Source organism: Periplaneta americana, chromosome 6 (genome assembly GCF_040183065.1).
Source record: "Periplaneta americana isolate PAMFEO1 chromosome 6, P.americana_PAMFEO1_priV1, whole genome shotgun sequence".
NCBI classification, from domain to species: Eukaryota; Metazoa; Arthropoda; class Insecta; order Blattodea; family Blattidae; genus Periplaneta; species Periplaneta americana.
In genome coordinates, this window is record NC_091122.1 from 21,114,083 (window position 1) to 21,131,698 (window position 17,616).

Here is a 17,616-nt window from a genome sequence, read left to right on the forward strand (position 1 = left end):
AACCATACAGAACAGCCGATAATATAACTGTTTTATAAATTCTAACTTTCAGACTTTTTGACAGAAGACTAGATGACAAAAGCTTCTCAACCGAATAATAACAGGCATTTCCCATATTTATTCTGTGTTTAATTTCTTCCCGAATGTAATTTATATTTGTTACTGTTGCTCCAAGATATTTGAATTTTTCCACCTCTTCGAAAGATAAATCTCCAATTTTTATAGTTCCACTTCGTACAATATTCTGGTCACGAGACATAATCATATACTTCGTCTTTTCGGGATTTATTTCCAATCCTATCGCTTTACTTGCTTCAACTAGAATTTCCGCGTTTTCCCTAATCGTTTGTGGATTTTCTCCTAGCATATTCACGTCATCCGCATAGACAAGAAGCTGATGTAACCCATTCAACTCCAAACCCTGTCTATTATCCTGAACTTTCCTAACGGCATATTCTAGAGCGAAGTTAAAAAGTAAAGGTGATAGTGCATCTCCCTGCTTTAGCCCGCAGTGAATTGGAAAAGCATCAGATAGAAACTGGCCTATACTGGCTCCCATATACTCGTACTTATTAAGCAAAAAAAATATGTTATTGGTGTCAAGGTATGGAAATGTTCTACTTCGTACCTTCATTTCAAAATGGCATTGTGAAAATAATTTTTAGTTAGCGGAAAATATTCCAAGAAAAATTGACTTACGCTCATTTTTTTCCAGATCCAATAACCTGTAAATAGGTACATGACAACCTTGGTTTACTTCTCAAGTAGTGTTTAATGATTCATAATTAAGCTGCAACTAAGCATCTAGTTCGTTGTTAACCTTCTGAACACCGCAATTGCTCGTACTTGCCTATTCTAAAAAGAAAGATCGCAATCCTCAAGTATTAGGCCAGCGGTCATCAAAACACTGCACGCTTGGGCTAGCGTCTCTTACCCGCGGACAAGACACAGCCCCAGCGCGCAATCGTCGCTGCTCGCGGGTAAGCTGTCTCTCTATCCCTTGTGCACGACGGAGCAGAGTTCCTTAACCTCCATGCATCTATCCATTTCAGAGAGTGCTGACGACCACTGTATTAGGCTATTATCTCACGATTACTGGGATCCGGTCTGACAATAATTGCCACATTTACTTCATTAAAAACCCTGACAATTTTGAATATTTACGACCGAAGTAGATATGAAAAGCCAAAATAAGTGACTTCAGTGTAGCCACTCTATAGGGTGTTAAAAAAAAGTATCCAATATTTTAGGAGGTGACAGTATGAATCAAAACAAGAAATAAAATTCTAATAAACATAGCTCCTAAAATTAATATCTTCCGAGATATAAGTACTTTTCATAAATATGTTTTATTGAGCCTCAAGGCTTTTACTCCATATTCATTGTATTTTCAGAATACGGTGGAATACCTAAAAGCCTAATGGCCAGTTTTTCCAAGTAATGTTTAATTTGGCTTAACAAATGTTAAATTAACAGCTGGTTTATTTTTAACGTTTTGTTAAGATATTTTCCATTTTTCCAACATAATTTTGTTTAAAACAACCAACACTTAACTTCAACTGTCGTTAATACTATTCTAACTACTCAACAGCAGTTGGTAATGATTTTGCATATATAAGACAACTTCTTATTGGCTGATATTATTATTTAAATTCTGTACTATGGAGTAAGTCATGAAACATGTGTAAAATCGTAACCTATTACAGTAGCCATGATTCATACAGTACAGAGAATTGATAAATGAAAGTTGCATTGACTGCTATTGAATAATAATTATTATTATGTATGGTTACATTTTATAATGCTAAATATGAATTTCTGTTTAGAAAAATCTCAGCATTATGACCACCAGGTGACAATAATTACACGAATGTGTGTGTAGTCAACCGTACAGAAAACCCCGAGGAGAATTCCGTATCATATAAAATTCTCTAACTTAGGTTCATGTATAAATTATATGTAATTTCGTCCTAAAGAAGCAATTGCTGCTGAAACATTTTATTATTTACTCACTGCGCATTTTGAAGCACTATTGACATCGGCTAAATAGTTGAAGAGCTAGTAACATAGAATCTAGAGTTAATAGTAGCTAGTGAATTGAAACAAGTGGCCTATTTCAACTAGGTAACATACAACTGAGTTTTATTTTAAGACATGAAAGTGATTATTATAACTACATACCGGTACCTAAGAAATATTAGTAAATTAATACATAATGTGCATTCAAACATAACAAAACTTAATTGGTATATTAACTTTCATTTATTAGAATTATATTATAGCTAGCGATAAGATATGTTTGCTCTGGCTTTAAAACAGAAGCGAAAGAGCTGGATTCTTGGAATTTATAATCGTTTTCTTTCCGATGGAAATTTAATTTTCCAGCAGGATAATCACCCCGCGCACACCGCCATAAACGTTCAAAGACGGTTCACGGAAAAGCATGAAAAAGAGGATTGACAAATATCGAGACATCCCACCTCAAAATCCAGATCAGTTCTGGTATCAAGTTCTGGTTACCTGGGAAGATTTCGCTAAGGACCAGAACTATTTCCGCGATCTGGTGGACTCTATGCCCCGAAAATGCCAGGCAGTGATAGACGCCGATGGCATGTGGACAATGTATTAGATCCACATGTGTATTTCTTTTATTTTTCTTTAATTTGTTTGTTTATCTTTGTTTTATTTCGGGAAGAAAATTGATCTCCCAAGAGTTTTTTTTAATTCTCCTAGTGGAGCCAGAGTTGCGAAATAATAAGTTCCACTACACAAAATTATAAAAATGAAGAAAGGTAACATGTATAAAAATTGGTTACGTTAAAAAAAAGTTATCGTCGAGAACCGAACACGGGCCGCTGGGATAACAAGCCAACACGCTACTGACTACTACATCTGGGCACTATGACGTAACCAGCGCGACGAGGCACATATAGCTGCTAGGCTTGAAGTCTACGGACACAGCTCACATACAAACGTAATCGTGTAAATATTTCAATGTTCAGTACTAGTTAATGTTTCATTTGGACTGATTTACTGAAGCTTGGTGAAACCGTCCCTTACTCTAAACATTCCTCAAAGAGAAACATAACATGTTACTTTCACAACTTTTGTCTGAACAGCTGTGGTGTTATCCGCCATGTTTAACTGTTTGTTAAATGAGTTAACGGCCTGAAATCCTACATTTAAAGTTAACAAACGGTTAAGAATCTGTTAAGCCAAACTGGTGTTGAACAAATGGAAAAACTGTATTTAACAAACTGTTGAAGGTTTAACAGTCGTTAAGTCTTCTAACAATACTTGGCCAAACCGACCATAATTCTAATAATATCAACTTATAGCTAACAGAGAAATAGCCTTCGCAGGTGTCTGTGAGGGTCTCCAATGTGTTCTTATATTCTGTAATCTTAGATTTAATATACACAGCGTTCATTAAGTATGGAGTATTACTCATAACGTCTTAAATTTTAATTTTACTGACGTCTCGCGTGTCAAACCTTTCGCTCCTGGATAAAACACGTCTTGATTCTCTAGTACCATAAATAACCATTAGAATATCTTACACATTTAAAAGCTCATCTTATTAAATTTATGGAGCAAAGAGTGAATCTGTTTGAGAAGCGAAAGATTTAAATGATGTCGTGACCTTGCGCTCTTATATTATCGTAAATCGTTCTCCGCAAAAGATAGGAGAAAAGATATACGACTATCTCCGCCTGTACAACGACAACACAGAACATCTCTCGTGCTAGAGTTTACGAATCAATAAAATTATTGACACAGAGTGTAAATATTGCCAGAACTGCAGAATAAATTTGATTTCTGATTGAGAGATGTAATATTTTAAATTGTATTCAATATATTTTCAGCCCATTTTTCACTAATGTAATCGCAAAATAAGAAAAAAATATCTTCTCGGGAATAATCTGTATGATGTTATCCTCTATAAATTTTTGTAAGATTAGGTTTTCCCGGATTTACAGACATATAGACCTATCAGTATTTTGGATTTTTATACGGATATAAGTGAGAAAAATTATTTTCTCTCAGCGAATATATATGTAAAAAAAACTTGATGAGTTTTCCTCTATTTCAGTATAATAAAAATTGGGTATACAATGTACAGTTTCTTTGTGGTGAATTTCTAAAATGTTTCAGGGACTTATGAAAGACTGTACGTATAATAATTATAATTATAGAAATAAAAAAATATATTTTGTACCGTATATAAATTTTATTTTTCCATTATATATATTTTGTTTTTGTCAATATAGAACAGTAGAAAACTATTAGCATTAAAGATACCTACTCGTATCTCTCAAATTCTGGTGCAGAGTGAATTATCAAGTTTCTCAGTGCGGAAGAAATCGGTGTTGCTGAAGAAACACAGTTCCAGAAAAAAACTAATTGTCTCGTTTTGTAGTGTTCGAGCAGTGCAAATCATTTAAAGACTAAAATATGTAAGAAAATCTATAACAAATACAAAAACAAGAACCGAGAACAAGAAGAAACTTATGTAAAAGGAGAATGAGAACGAAAATCAGAACCTGATCAAGAATAACAAGAACAATAACAAGAGCAAGAAGAAGTAGAGCACGATCCTTTAAGAAAGAATAAGAACGCGAAAACAAGAAACTCAAAAAGAGAAATATGATTATAATCAAGTAAACGAAGAACAAGAAGCTGAGCAGAAGCAAGGAAGAAAACAAGAAGAGCCTGAATAAAACAAGAAACCTGAAGTAAGAATCTGAATGAGAATTAAAGAATCTGAACAACAAAAGAAGTAAAAAGAGAGAAAGAATCTGAACAAAATAAAAGGATCAGGATAAAAAGAACAAGAACCTGAAGAAAAATAACATCAATAACAAGGAGAAAGAGGACCTGAATTAAAATAATAAAAACCTGGAAAAGAACAGCTGAAACAACAGAAACAACAAAAATCTGAAGAACAATAATAACAATGGAAAGAAAAACAAAAGGAACGTAGACAATAATAATATGAAGAAAAAAGATGAACAGAAAACAAGAAAAAACGCAAGCCGGAAAAAAGCTGAATAAATGCAACGGGAAGAACAAGAAGATGATGAACAAGAATCTGAACAGAATTAAGAAGAATGAAAATGAATCGAAGAAGCTGACCAAGAAAAACAAGAACCTGAACAGGAATAATAATAATAATAATAATAATAATAATAATAATAATAATAATAATAATAATAATAATAATAATAATAATAAAGTAAAAACAACATGACCCATTGCAAGGATAAGAACGAAAACAAGTACAACAAAAACATGAACAAGATTAACACAGAATGGAAATGAACCGAAGAACCTCAGTAAGATTAACTAGATCCTGGACAAGATAATAAGAACAAAAATAAAAACAAGAAGAAGAATATCTAAAACAGCTACAATTAAAAACTGAACAAGATTAACAAGAAGCATAGAAACGAAGCGAAGAATCTGAACAAGAATAGTAATAAAACAAAAATAGCACGAACCTGAACAAGAATAATAAGACCAAAAATAAAAACAACAAGAAGAATATCTAAAACAACTACAATTAAAAACTGAACAAGATTAACAAGAAGCATAGAAACGAACCGAATAATCTGAACAAGAATAGTAATAAAACAAAAATAGCACGAACCTGAACAAGGATAATAAGAATGAAAATAAAAACAACACAAACCAAAACAATAATAAGAATTAAAAAAAAAACAATTAAGACAAAAATCTGCACAATATTAACAAGGAGAATGGAAACGAACCGAAGAAGATTCTCAACAAGACTAACAAAAAAAATATATTTTTTCTATTAATGTGAGTCGAATATAGACGTTGTAGCCTAAGTCAAAACTGAAATACTAGCAGCAGACACAGGGAACGATCTCGTACTTGACATGGAAGTAGCTGCAGCACTTAACCTCACTTCTGTACGGACATAGCGTTTCGGTAAATAGTGTTGTTTTGAATAACATGTTTACATACTAATAGCGAAAATTAGCGGATCTGCATAACGACATAACTTTATGAGGAGAGACTGAATGTACAATACTTGTAAAAAGAAACAGACATTCAAATGAGCACTAATTTCAACCGGTATAGTGCAGATATTAAGGAGCTGGACTCGCTCGGTAGTGGGTTTGATTCCTAGTTCAGCTGAATATCTGGTCGGGGTTTTTCCAAACTTTAAGGCGAATATCAGGCAATCTCATGACGCATTTTCTGTCTCATTTTGCCAAAATGACATCGTTGTCACCAATTCCAGGCCATCGGCATAGCTCACAAGAGAGCTGTTAATGATCTCATGTCGAAACCTCCCCTCAAATTGCACACAAAGGTAGATCGCAATAGCAGAAAGACAGATACAAAGTGAATAAAAAGTAAGGGACACTGTTTGTAGCTTTCCTATTTTTAATTGTACAAGTTATAAGAGGTAAAAAAAAATATTTTGAACATATTTTCAAAGATTATGTTTTTCATTTATAAAGTGTGTGACAAGGAGTCTGTTTTTAATGGTACCATACACAGTTCCAGAAAAAAAAATGGCCTGCCTGAATTTTCTAATTTCCAGATTCAACCCACTGCGCATGCTCAGTGTTTCAAAGCGGATCGGTTTGGCTGTTATTGAAATTAATTTTATTTTTATTGCTGTCGTAACCCGAAACGAATTTGAAAATTTGCGATGAAAATTGATCTATTCTTAATAATAGATTAATATTTATATATCGTACAGTCAAATAGAATGATGGTAAACGAAATTAACCTGCATGATTAATTAAAAAACTCTTTACTCAACAGTATCCGAACCCTGAACTTAGTAATACGCTAGCACGGAGCTATGGAATGCTTGCGATGAATTGTCATAATCGGGGTTGTCATACTGTTTCGTGTTTGTTTACCTAATGACTTTTAGGCATTCATTTGGTCTTATTTTCAGATTAATTTCGTGCGTGTAAATTAGTTGTGAAATGCCTTCCTGTAATACTAATGGGTTGAAAACCGTTGTTAAATCGTTGTGGTGTGAATCGTTCTCTGTACGGAGCTTCAAGTGTCGGGCCATTTTTTTTTCTGGGATTGTACCTAGTTATCAATTTGTGGATTCTTTTATCATTTATAAATTACTATTTTGTAAAAACTGCTTCAAATGTATGATCACAATATCTGTGTACATAAAAAAGAGAAAAAAGTTCTTCAGTATATGAATTTATCACTATGAAGAATGAGGACATGAATTAAATAAACATGGAAAAAAGCTAATAAAAACAATTGAATAACAATAGTCCTATCATGTGATTAATCACGGCGAACCTGACAAAAGAAAACGAACTGAAATATTGATGATTTGATAGGGGGAGGACACAAAGAGATTCAAAGTAATCTTATTTCACCCCTTGTATATATATTTTCTTCATAACAATTAAAAATAGGAAAGCTATAGTCGCGACGCTCTTATTCCCGGCGTGACTCCTCCTCTTTGCTTACGTCTTAGAAAGTGAAGGCTCTATAAAGTCTAGGTAGGTAGTATCGTTCGCCATTTTTCTTCTTTTGTTGCCGAGCTACCGGACGAGGGATCTATTTGCCACACCGTTAAACATTATCATGTCATAGCTCCTATGATAATAAATCAAACGCACTGTAATTCAGCAAATAATTGAGCGGCAAATAACGTCCTCGTGTGCTTTCTGCGAACGCCAACGAAAGAGCCAAAATGGCGGGCGATTATATTAAGTATTTATCGAGCCTTCTTTATCTTCATCAGCGAATCACAAGACGCAAAAGTTTAAATGTAGCAGATCTGCAACGTGATTGGCTGCTGGAAATAAGAGCGACGGGACTATAAAAACAGTGTTCCATAATTTTTACTCAACTTAAATAAAACAATAGCTGTCTATAGCAACGATAAGCGTAAGAGTGTGAAGACTTACTTGGAATGATACTATACTGACCAGTCGCGCAAGTAGAATTTTGTCAACGAGGGTGTCATTATTAAAATTGTTTACAATTTATATTATCGGCATTTTAAATTTTGTGTATTATTATTATTATTACTACTACTACTACTAAAAATATGAACTGTCAAATACACAGAGCGTTAAACGAACGTTTCACAATAAAGTCACAATTGGGCGGAGTTACGCAATAATAGACCAACCGACAATTTGAAAAAAATGCATGGCACAGAGAATGGAAAAAAAGTTTGTTGAAAATGCTAAAGTACAGCGATAAATATGTATATAAGCTCTGAAAATGTATACTATATGTTAAATGATGGGTTTAGAGCGGTAATGTGTTAAGTCACAAAATAAATATGAATTTATCTATCAATAAATTTTATGTCATTGTAATCAATGGTAAACACTGAAATTTAAATATTTTGTCACATGTGATGTTATCTTATGGAATTTGTGCTTTACAAATAAACAGTTGGGGAAATTTATGGGACAGAACCACTATTAAGTCATTGAGTTAATAATAATAATTTGGCATAACAAAATATTATTGTCACAAGCCCTTTAGAAAGACGCCAGACAAATGTGGTGTAACTTACAGCCAGATAAATATTGTTTTGCGCTTGGAAACCTGTACCTACAATATTTTTTTTTAAATTAAAATTGCAATTTTGATATTCATATTATTAGTTTCTTTAACTGCATACAAAGGGGTCATTTTAATAAATTTTTGCAGTCACGAAAATGTCAACTCTGCCCACATTCATATCACTCTTCCTTTAAGACAAAACGTAAGTACTGTATGTGATGGAAGAAGGATGTCCGCCCTTGTTAGATCTAAAATCTGGCAACCCTGTTAAAGACTGAGAATTATACAATAGATTATCCACCAATTTGAATAAAATGAGAAAACATAATAATTTCAACCCTTCACAATTCTTTATAGCAATTAAAATAAAAATTTAAATTAACATGCAGAATTTTCAGGCAACAGTTCTCTTGAAGATACATTGATGCCACGTCTAGTGGTGTGCCCATAAACTCGTCTTCCTTCTCGTCTTCAAAATCCATAATTCAGAACGACTTAAATATTGAAACGTTAAGCATACAAAACGTCGTTCAAACTGAGTAGCTGTTTAAATCAATAATGGATTCCTACTAGTGTCTTGGCAACAAACCTGATACGTAGGCTAGATAAAAACGGGTTTTAACGTTTTTTAAACCATGCGACGAGTCCGGTCCCGTCAATCTCTCCAGTGATAGGAGGAAGGAAAGAGATTAGGATACAACTGAACCACTCCCTTCTTCCTTAACCCTTTAAAATAGCGAAACTGTTTCCTGCGACAATTTTAGCAAGTTCTTAGGCAAAGCATATCCTACAAATTTGTCGGTCGAATATTCGTGACGAGCAGCCAATAGACAGTCATGCCAATGTGCTTCGTGATATCGTGAATTACACGTGTGGCTTGTATCCCAGGAAATCCCAGTTGAGACATAGGGAACGTATCAATTAATCCGCGAAGGTCATTGCTAGAGGACGGATTCATACGCACTAAGAACGGCAAAACATGCATGCACGTATTAATTTTAAAACGAGCATTTTTGCTCTAAAAGTAACAAAATATGCACTTTTAAAATAGAAAAAAAAAACTTTTTGATTTTAAGCAATTTGCTATTATTGATGGTTTTCCTGTTATACATAAGAATAATTACAGATACATAACTTTATTTATTTCTGTTGGAATTGCATATTTTTCTAAATTGTCAGGCAACAGGTTTTTTCTGTTGTCCACCAAAAAAAAAATTGTGGCGCTACAGCCCTTTAAGGGCCCAGACCGACCAGCTGGCTGCTGGCTTCACGTCCATATATCGAAGCAGAAGTGTACGAACATCGAACCAGAATGGAGGTATTGTGTGGTTAGCACGATGATCACCCCAGTAATTATAGCTGGCTTTCGTAACCGGATTTCGCTACCTACTGCAGCTCCCCAAGTGCATCACGATGCTGGGTGGGCACCAGTCCCATACTGGCAGAAATTTATGAAAAAATTTATTCCCTCCCGGCCACGAAACTGTCACTCTCTGGTAGAGATATAATGCAACGTCTGTAGAAGGGTTGACCATAACCGAGCAGAACAAGGAGAACAATGGGAATACAGGAAGAACAGGGTGAATTCAAGGAGAACAAAAGAAATACAAGAACAGGGGGAATCTAAAGAGAACAATAGACATGCAGGGAGAAAAGGGTGAATTCAAGGAGAACGAGAGAAAACAAGGATAATACAGGGAGAACAAGGGGAATACAAGGAGAACAAGAGAAATACAAGAATAATGAGGGAATACAAGGAGAACAAGAGAAATACAAAAATATTAATACAAGGAGAAGAAAGGAGAACAAGTGAAATATGAGAACGAGGGGAACACAAGAAAAACAAGGGATATGCAAGAAGAAGACAAGGATAACAATGGAAATACGAGAAGAAGGGGATTGCAAGGAGAACAAGCGAAATACAAGTAGAACAAGGGGAAATCAAGGCTAACAAGAGTAATATAAGGAGTACAAGGGGACTACAAGGAGAACAATGGGAGTTGCATTTTATGTAACAGTCAGTTCCCAACATACACGATCGTCTAGCAACAATACGCGAAGTCCTAATAAAACGTCCGTCACAGATCTTCGTTTCACAGCGTTCGACTCGTACCCTGCCTAAAGAAGTTTCACTTCAAAAAGGCAAATTCGGGCGACACAGCAAGAACGTAGGCCTATGTGTACAATAACTTGCATCTGCCATCTTGTGTTACAGCAGGGGACGATGACGACGGTGAGGGATTGGTACAAAGACCAGACAGTTCTGGTGACGGGGGGCACCGGCTACATGGGCAAGGTGCTGCTCGAGAAGCTACTGAGGAGCTGTCCAGGATTACGTCGCATCTACGTGCTGGCCAGGTCTAGACGAGGGTTTTCGCCCTCTGCCCGCTTTGAGGAAATCACCTCACTCCCGGTCAGTACACTTAGGTTTTCTCGAGTCTTCATGATTGTTTGTACAATTAAGGGGACACACATGATTTTTATATCTTCCACAATTTTAATCCGAAATTTGTGAAATTTAAACTACATAAACAGACCTACAATAATGTCATCTGTACAAAATATGGTGTGATTACGGATAATAGTTTTTAATTATATTTGTTTAAATATATTTTATATTCACGTCGCTAAAAAGGCTCCTTGCGTCAAAGTTTTCAAAATTTTTAGTTCATACTTGCTCAAAAGCTTGAAAATAGTCATGGGAATAAAAATTAATTACCTTTTTGAGCTCAGTCCAAATAGAGAATCGCAATAATTTTTTTTTTTTGCACGATCGTGTTTTTCATTATATCTACAGCTACTGTTGTTAGGCCTTGAAAGTTAGAATTTCCACTCAGAAACTTATTGCTAAGGAAACCATTCTTCATAACATAAAACTATACTGAAACAGACCCATTGCAGTGCACTTATTGTTACTTAGTTACCATTACAATATAGTTTTGTGAAAACTTTGATGGGATGACGAAAACGACTCTTTGAGTTGTTTTTTTTTTGGGGGGGGGGAACTTTATTACAATACTCTCTCTCTTCAAATTTCGCATTACCAGGTAAAAAATGGTCTGTTTTTTTAATATGTGCACTGTTTCCTGGAGAGTTATTATTATTATTATTATTATGATTATTATTCTTATTATTATTATTATTATTATTATTATTATTATGTTAGCGTATTTTAGCCACCGGCGTAGCTCAATCGGCTAAGGTGCTTGCCTGTCGATCTGGAATTGCGCTCGGGCGCGGGTTCGATTCCCGCTTGGGCTGATTACCTGGTTGGGTTTTTTCCGAGGTTTTCCCCAGCCGTAAGGCGAATGTTAGGTAATCTATGGCGAATCCTCGGCCTCATCTCGCCAATCCCGTCGACGCTAAATAACCGAGTAGTTGATACAGCTTCGTTAAATAACCAACTAAAGAAACATGTAAATGTACCATAGCGTTCCTTTCAATCTGCAGGGTTATTTCACTTCCACCCTGTATATCTCCTTAATCAAACGACACTATTTTGAAGGTACATTGTCGCCTTGGTCTTCTCCAAGGTTTCTCTTACATGATTTGCATTCTTACAAAGAAAACCTAATTTCATATGTTGCAGTTGTTTGAGGATCTCGCGAACAACAACCCAGAAGTACTGAAGAAGCTAGTTGTGGTGGAATCCGATCTGTCACAGGTTGACCTTGGCCTTTCGAAGAAGAACAAGCAACAGCTGATCTCGGAAGTGACAGTGGTGTTCAACTTAGCCGCGTCGGTTCGGATGGGAATTAAGATGAAGGAAGCTATCACTCACAACACAGCCAACACGAAACGACTGCTGGAAGTCTGTGTGCACATGAAACAACTCAAGGTACGTGTATGCATAAACGAGCACCTGAAGAAACTATATAAAACGGTATGGAACACATGTGACCCCAAATTTGAGAATCTGAAACTTGCAAGTATTTCATTACTTTTAACGTAAAAGTCTATATTCGACGTAGCCTACAATGAAAAATAAACCGTAACCATTCGACTTAAAAGGCTTACTTTGATGTTACTCACGATATTATGGAAACAGTGTAAGATGAATTGCGTGTCTCGTGGTTTTCTACAAGGTCCGTGTCGCTCCATTCTTTATTTAATGTGCCACGAGGTTCTTAACTGCCAAGCCAACGTTGTATTAGTTGACGGTATTTTCGGCCTTATTTTTCCAACAAAATTTACTCAAGCCGCTTCAGTCGGACAGTGTCAACGAAGTGAGACAAATGGTCGTTAGGCTAGGAGCTCATATAAAGATTAAGATGATCCCCAAGAGTCCTTGCAAAAAAAAAAAAAAAAGACGTGATTCTTATCATGTACCTTTTAAATGTTTCTCCTGCAATTTCCCCATTTATTCATTCATTTTTTCCCCCCTCTCACTCATGTTAGAGCTTAAGATTACATTCATAATCTGCTTTTCCTTTCAAAATTTTCTAATTCTCCTTTAAACGGAAAGGCAAAAATCGAAGTGAGACAAGTGGCCAACAGGCTTGGAGCTCACACCGACACACCTCTCAGCCGCAAATTCCCTTGAAAGGTCGTGCGAATGCGTAGATTTTAATTATTTCTCGTCCTTTCATTCATTCATTTAGCGAACTAAATAAGTTTTCCATACGGTCCTCTCCCTCATGTGGTAGCTATTACATTACGTCCATTTTCGACTTCTTCTCTTCAAAATGTTTTAAGTTCCTTCAACGGGACGATGAAACATGGAGTGTGACAAGTAGCCAGCAGACTTGGAGCAAAGTCCTGTCAGTCCCAGATCCCCTTGCAAGGACGCATGATATTGTATTTTCTAATTTTATTTTTCTTCCCATTTCTCCTTTCACTACGTCATTTTACATGATCCATCTCGCTTCATTATCTAATTATTGGATAGGATTCACGCATCCTGCCTGTGATAGTATTTATTTAGAGACTTGGATAATGGAGAAAATCCATGGCTCAAATGGAAATCGATCTCGAGACCTCCCGGCTTCCAGCGTAACACTACCGCGCGCCCCAATTAATAAATTGATGATTCGACTCAGTGACCACTTTCATGGTAAGTGACTCCAGATGGACTGGCTGAACTGATTTATTAATTCTTTGGCATTTAATTTACTGACGAACGTGCTATGGGTTATAACACCACAATATTATATTTGTCTGAGGCAAATAACTTTCCTTGTAACATTCGGCAAGAACGTTCTCTTCCAGGTGGGAATCTGCTTGTTATTTTCCATGTCTCATATAATTTATGCCCATTAAAGTTGTTTATAGTGAGGAAATTACAACTGCACAAAAAGTCAGGATTGAAATCTCAAGAGCTGAACCTGTGTACAAACACATCTTTACTCATTCACACACTTGACAGTTCTTCATACGTGACCCGTGGATACATAAAATTACGCTACATCTGCAATTCTTTTATTATTGCAGAAGTGACAGGAAAACCACAGCCCCAAAATCACTGTACCCACCGCATTATTCAAAGCACTTGCTCACAATAGAATCCGGCTACCTTTGGTTCGAAGCAGTCGTTATGTCTATACCGGTCGAAGATACAACAATGCCATAACAGGATAATAGTTTAATCAAAAAGTGATAATCAATATGTCGACAAAATGATACTTGGCACGACCTTTTTCACTGACTTGTCAAGCGTTTAGCAACGATTTACTTTTTATCGCAAACTAATACCATTTTTCTTCATAAAATTATTACAAGGAACCGACATCCGACAGCTCTGTAACACCTAATTTTGAACTTCCTTCTATCCGCTACCTAAATCGTGCAGCCAATAGGAACTGTACACGTCATTGCCCGTCTGGCGTCATAAGACAAGTAAAGTCGGTGTTACCACATAAATCCTTAGCTCACTTGTCATCGTTTTGTAGTTGTGGCAACAGCGCTAAATAGAAACGCCAAGAAAAAAAATTTGCATTACTTTCTTGTTTGTCAAGTAAACAAACACAGTGTGCACGCTGATGAACTGGAAAGAAAATATCCTAAACAGTTATCTGTTATCTTAACGGTTGTTACTGCTAAGTTACGACGTGTGACATTACCCAAACACATATCAAAAACATGGCGAATAGTTCTACCAGTTTATCAATTACTTGTGTGATGATAATTAAACAAGAATTATGAAAGTCAGGGGCGATTTCTCCGAGCATGCTATGCTTGCTGCGCAAGCCCAATATTTTCGTAGAATGTTTATTTCTCAAAATGGCGTTACGTATGTTAAAATTTATTTTGATTTTTGGAAAACTGTATAGGCGTAATACCATCCGCAGGTTGCACACCGCAAGTATCGCAACGCTTGCTCGTTTCTCGGAGCTACAGGAAAGACGTAGAAATAGCGAGAATATGATGCGCACGGAAGTGCCTTCCTCCTTGGTCCGTCCTAGGCGCACATGCTTCTGTTATGTGTTGTTTGAAGCTCTGGTCCGAGAGCTACACCAACGACTATTTAACGTTACACAGAGCAGAATTGACAGCGGGAATGTGCTGTGATTTGCGAGTGCAATGTAATTGCGTTAGCTGCTGCATGTATTATTAATTCTTAAACATTAAGTTGAAGTATTGCAATGAGTTCGGAATTGTGTATTATTCAAACCTTATTATTAAATCCATTTTCCCGAAGGACTATTCAAGAGAAGACAGACATTATAGAGAATATTATGTACTCAATACAACAATATGCATTAGTTGGCAGGGTCCGAAAAAAACTAAATAAACTGTATTGTTGGCTATGTTTGTTATATTATATCGAACTTCTACATCTGATAAGCGAATATGATCCATGACTCATAATGATTTCATAATTATAAATTATTTATGTGGGTCTGATTATTTTTATTAATTATGAATTATTATATCCTCCCATCTTCCCCTGTGAATAAAAGAGCAAGCCTAACTTTCGTGACTAGCATTCGCCCCTGATGAAAGTATAATTCCAGCTGTCCACATTAAAGTTTAAGAGAAAAAACTTATTGGTTTAGGCCTAATACATTTTCGAAGCAGAAGAGTTACGTAGAATTACAAAATAATTGAATTATTGTAGTGTATGTATTTGCATGCTGTAAAATTTTTTGGCCTCCCATTTACAAAATTTTCAAGTAGAGCCCAAATACTATATAATAATGTGAATAATGATCATTCTTTCATAGACAAAATTGTCTTCCTGTTATATAGGTCCGAAAAACTACTGACATATTAAATATTAAAATTAATTTCTATTGATATGTTTAAGATGTAGATATGTTTTTGACAATTATATACAAGACGTACTTAAAAATCCAAAGAGATCGCCCATTTGCGCATATATAGCGACTTCCCCTATTTATTAACAAAGCACAGACGTCGTTTTGTGAAATTCATCTGCTTCTGGCATTTTTTCTGCATGTTAAACAAGTTTAATAATATATTATGAAAAAAGTTCATAATGTTATACGTTATGGAACTAGTCAATTTTTAGGGAACGAGCGAAGCGTGATTTGTAATGATGAGTAGTTTGATATCATGGTCTATGAAGAAAGAGGTTGCTATGACAACAATAATGTATTAAATATTATAGCATTGGCAAATCGTTTCTGTTAACTTTATGGCACAAGTTATGCTATCATAATAGAAGTTATGACGTTTTAGTTTGCATGGTAAGATTTTTCCGACACTAGAACATTATGTACGATTTTGACTAACGATAAAGACTGTTTATAATGCTGAGTACGATGTGGCAATGTTGTACGCTGCCTTGCTCTCTCTATCTGTCTCTCTCGACGCAAACGCTAGCAGACTACCGCCTTCCGAATTGCCGTCGACTCTAGAAGCAAATACACATACCGAGCCAGTAAACGTGGTTAGATCGCAAGAAAAATGTGAGAAAATATAACACGAATGAACTAAATGAAATTACAGGGCAATAAACCATACGTTTGTTGCTTCTCATACCACCGTGCTTTAATAAATAAAATTCCACTACAGTTAACCTGTCTTTCAATTCACAACCAATTTCTACTTCAAACCCTTTACTGTCCGACAAGGATCGACGTACATAAAGCCCTGCGGGCGTATCATCTGCACAGTTTACCTCATTGTTTTTATGAGGTATACCTATGCCCAATACGTGCATTTTCGTAGAAAATCTTGAAATCGCTTTGTTGAAGCACTGCAATACTTTATATTTCGTGTATATGGGAAATGAAAATTTGTAATTTCACACTATATGTTCATTTTCGCAGGCATTTGTACATCTATCAACTACATTCTGTCATTGTGAACTAGAAGTTCTGGAAGAGAAAGTGTACTCTGCAACCCATAACCCCGATGACGTGTTGCAGACCATGGAATGGCTAGACAACGAATCGGTTGATAAGATCACACCAAGGTGAAAAAGAAATTATTTTAAGCAAATAAATAAATACTTGAAATACAAATGCATACATTAACTACGAAATATAGCCACTTGTTAATTATTTAATTTTCTATACATGCATTTATGTTACCCATCAATTTTAAGAGCCTTGAGTGAAACATTACGTGCGGTTGAAATTTTTACTGAGAACAGGTTACAAACCCACCACGCAAACCCCCAACTAGGAGGGCCAGATTATCTGTCTTAGTCTACTTATTTGTGACCTGTCTTCCAAGGGAGGTCCTACCATAAGCTTATGCTGCAGTCAGCATTAGACTTCTGGATTCTCTTGAAAATGGTCGACCGAGCTCGCCGATCAGTCCTCGGTTGTGAAGAAGGCAGCCAGAAAACGCTCGAGCTCATGTAGTCGAGAATGTATACAATTGCATCACCTTTGAATGTTTGATACCCAAAACAGCCTACCTAAGAAGGTTATCATTTTGTTTTTATTTCAGATAGCACGAAAATTAGGAAGTAGGCCTATTTGAACACTTAAACAAGGAAACATAATTTTTAAATAATGTAATTCTTTAAATTCAATAATCCTTTACATTATCAATAATATTATTCAGCATCCATCTTATCGAACTCATTATATCAGTAATGAAAATGTTTAATGTAGCTTAATAAATGTGTGACTGTATAAAAAGAACAGAGATTTCGTG

General features: G+C 35.6%; 1 protein-coding gene and 1 long non-coding RNA gene across 3 annotated transcripts in view; one reads left to right on the top strand and one right to left on the bottom strand.

Moving 5' to 3' along the window:
- The window catches only part of LOC138701146 (uncharacterized), a 228,951-nt gene that overhangs the window by 194,084 nt on the left and 17,251 nt on the right, over nucleotides 1-17,616 (bottom strand). The gene's annotated exons all lie outside the window — the stretch shown is intronic.
- LOC138701142 (putative fatty acyl-CoA reductase CG5065) overlaps nucleotides 1-17,616 on the top strand; it is a 47,554-nt gene that overhangs the window by 18,792 nt on the left and 11,146 nt on the right. Inside the window, exons 2-4 of one of the 2 annotated variants that reach the window (XM_069827748.1) lie at nucleotides 10,760-10,957; nucleotides 12,134-12,382; nucleotides 16,779-16,924. In XM_069827748.1, coding sequence (XP_069683849.1) covers nucleotides 10,769-10,957; nucleotides 12,134-12,382; nucleotides 16,779-16,924 — 584 coding nt within the window. In that variant the 5' untranslated portion in view covers nucleotides 10,760-10,768. The remainder of the gene's footprint in view (nucleotides 1-10,759; nucleotides 10,958-12,133; nucleotides 12,383-16,778; nucleotides 16,925-17,616) is intronic. The other variant, XM_069827749.1, reaches the window with a different exon arrangement.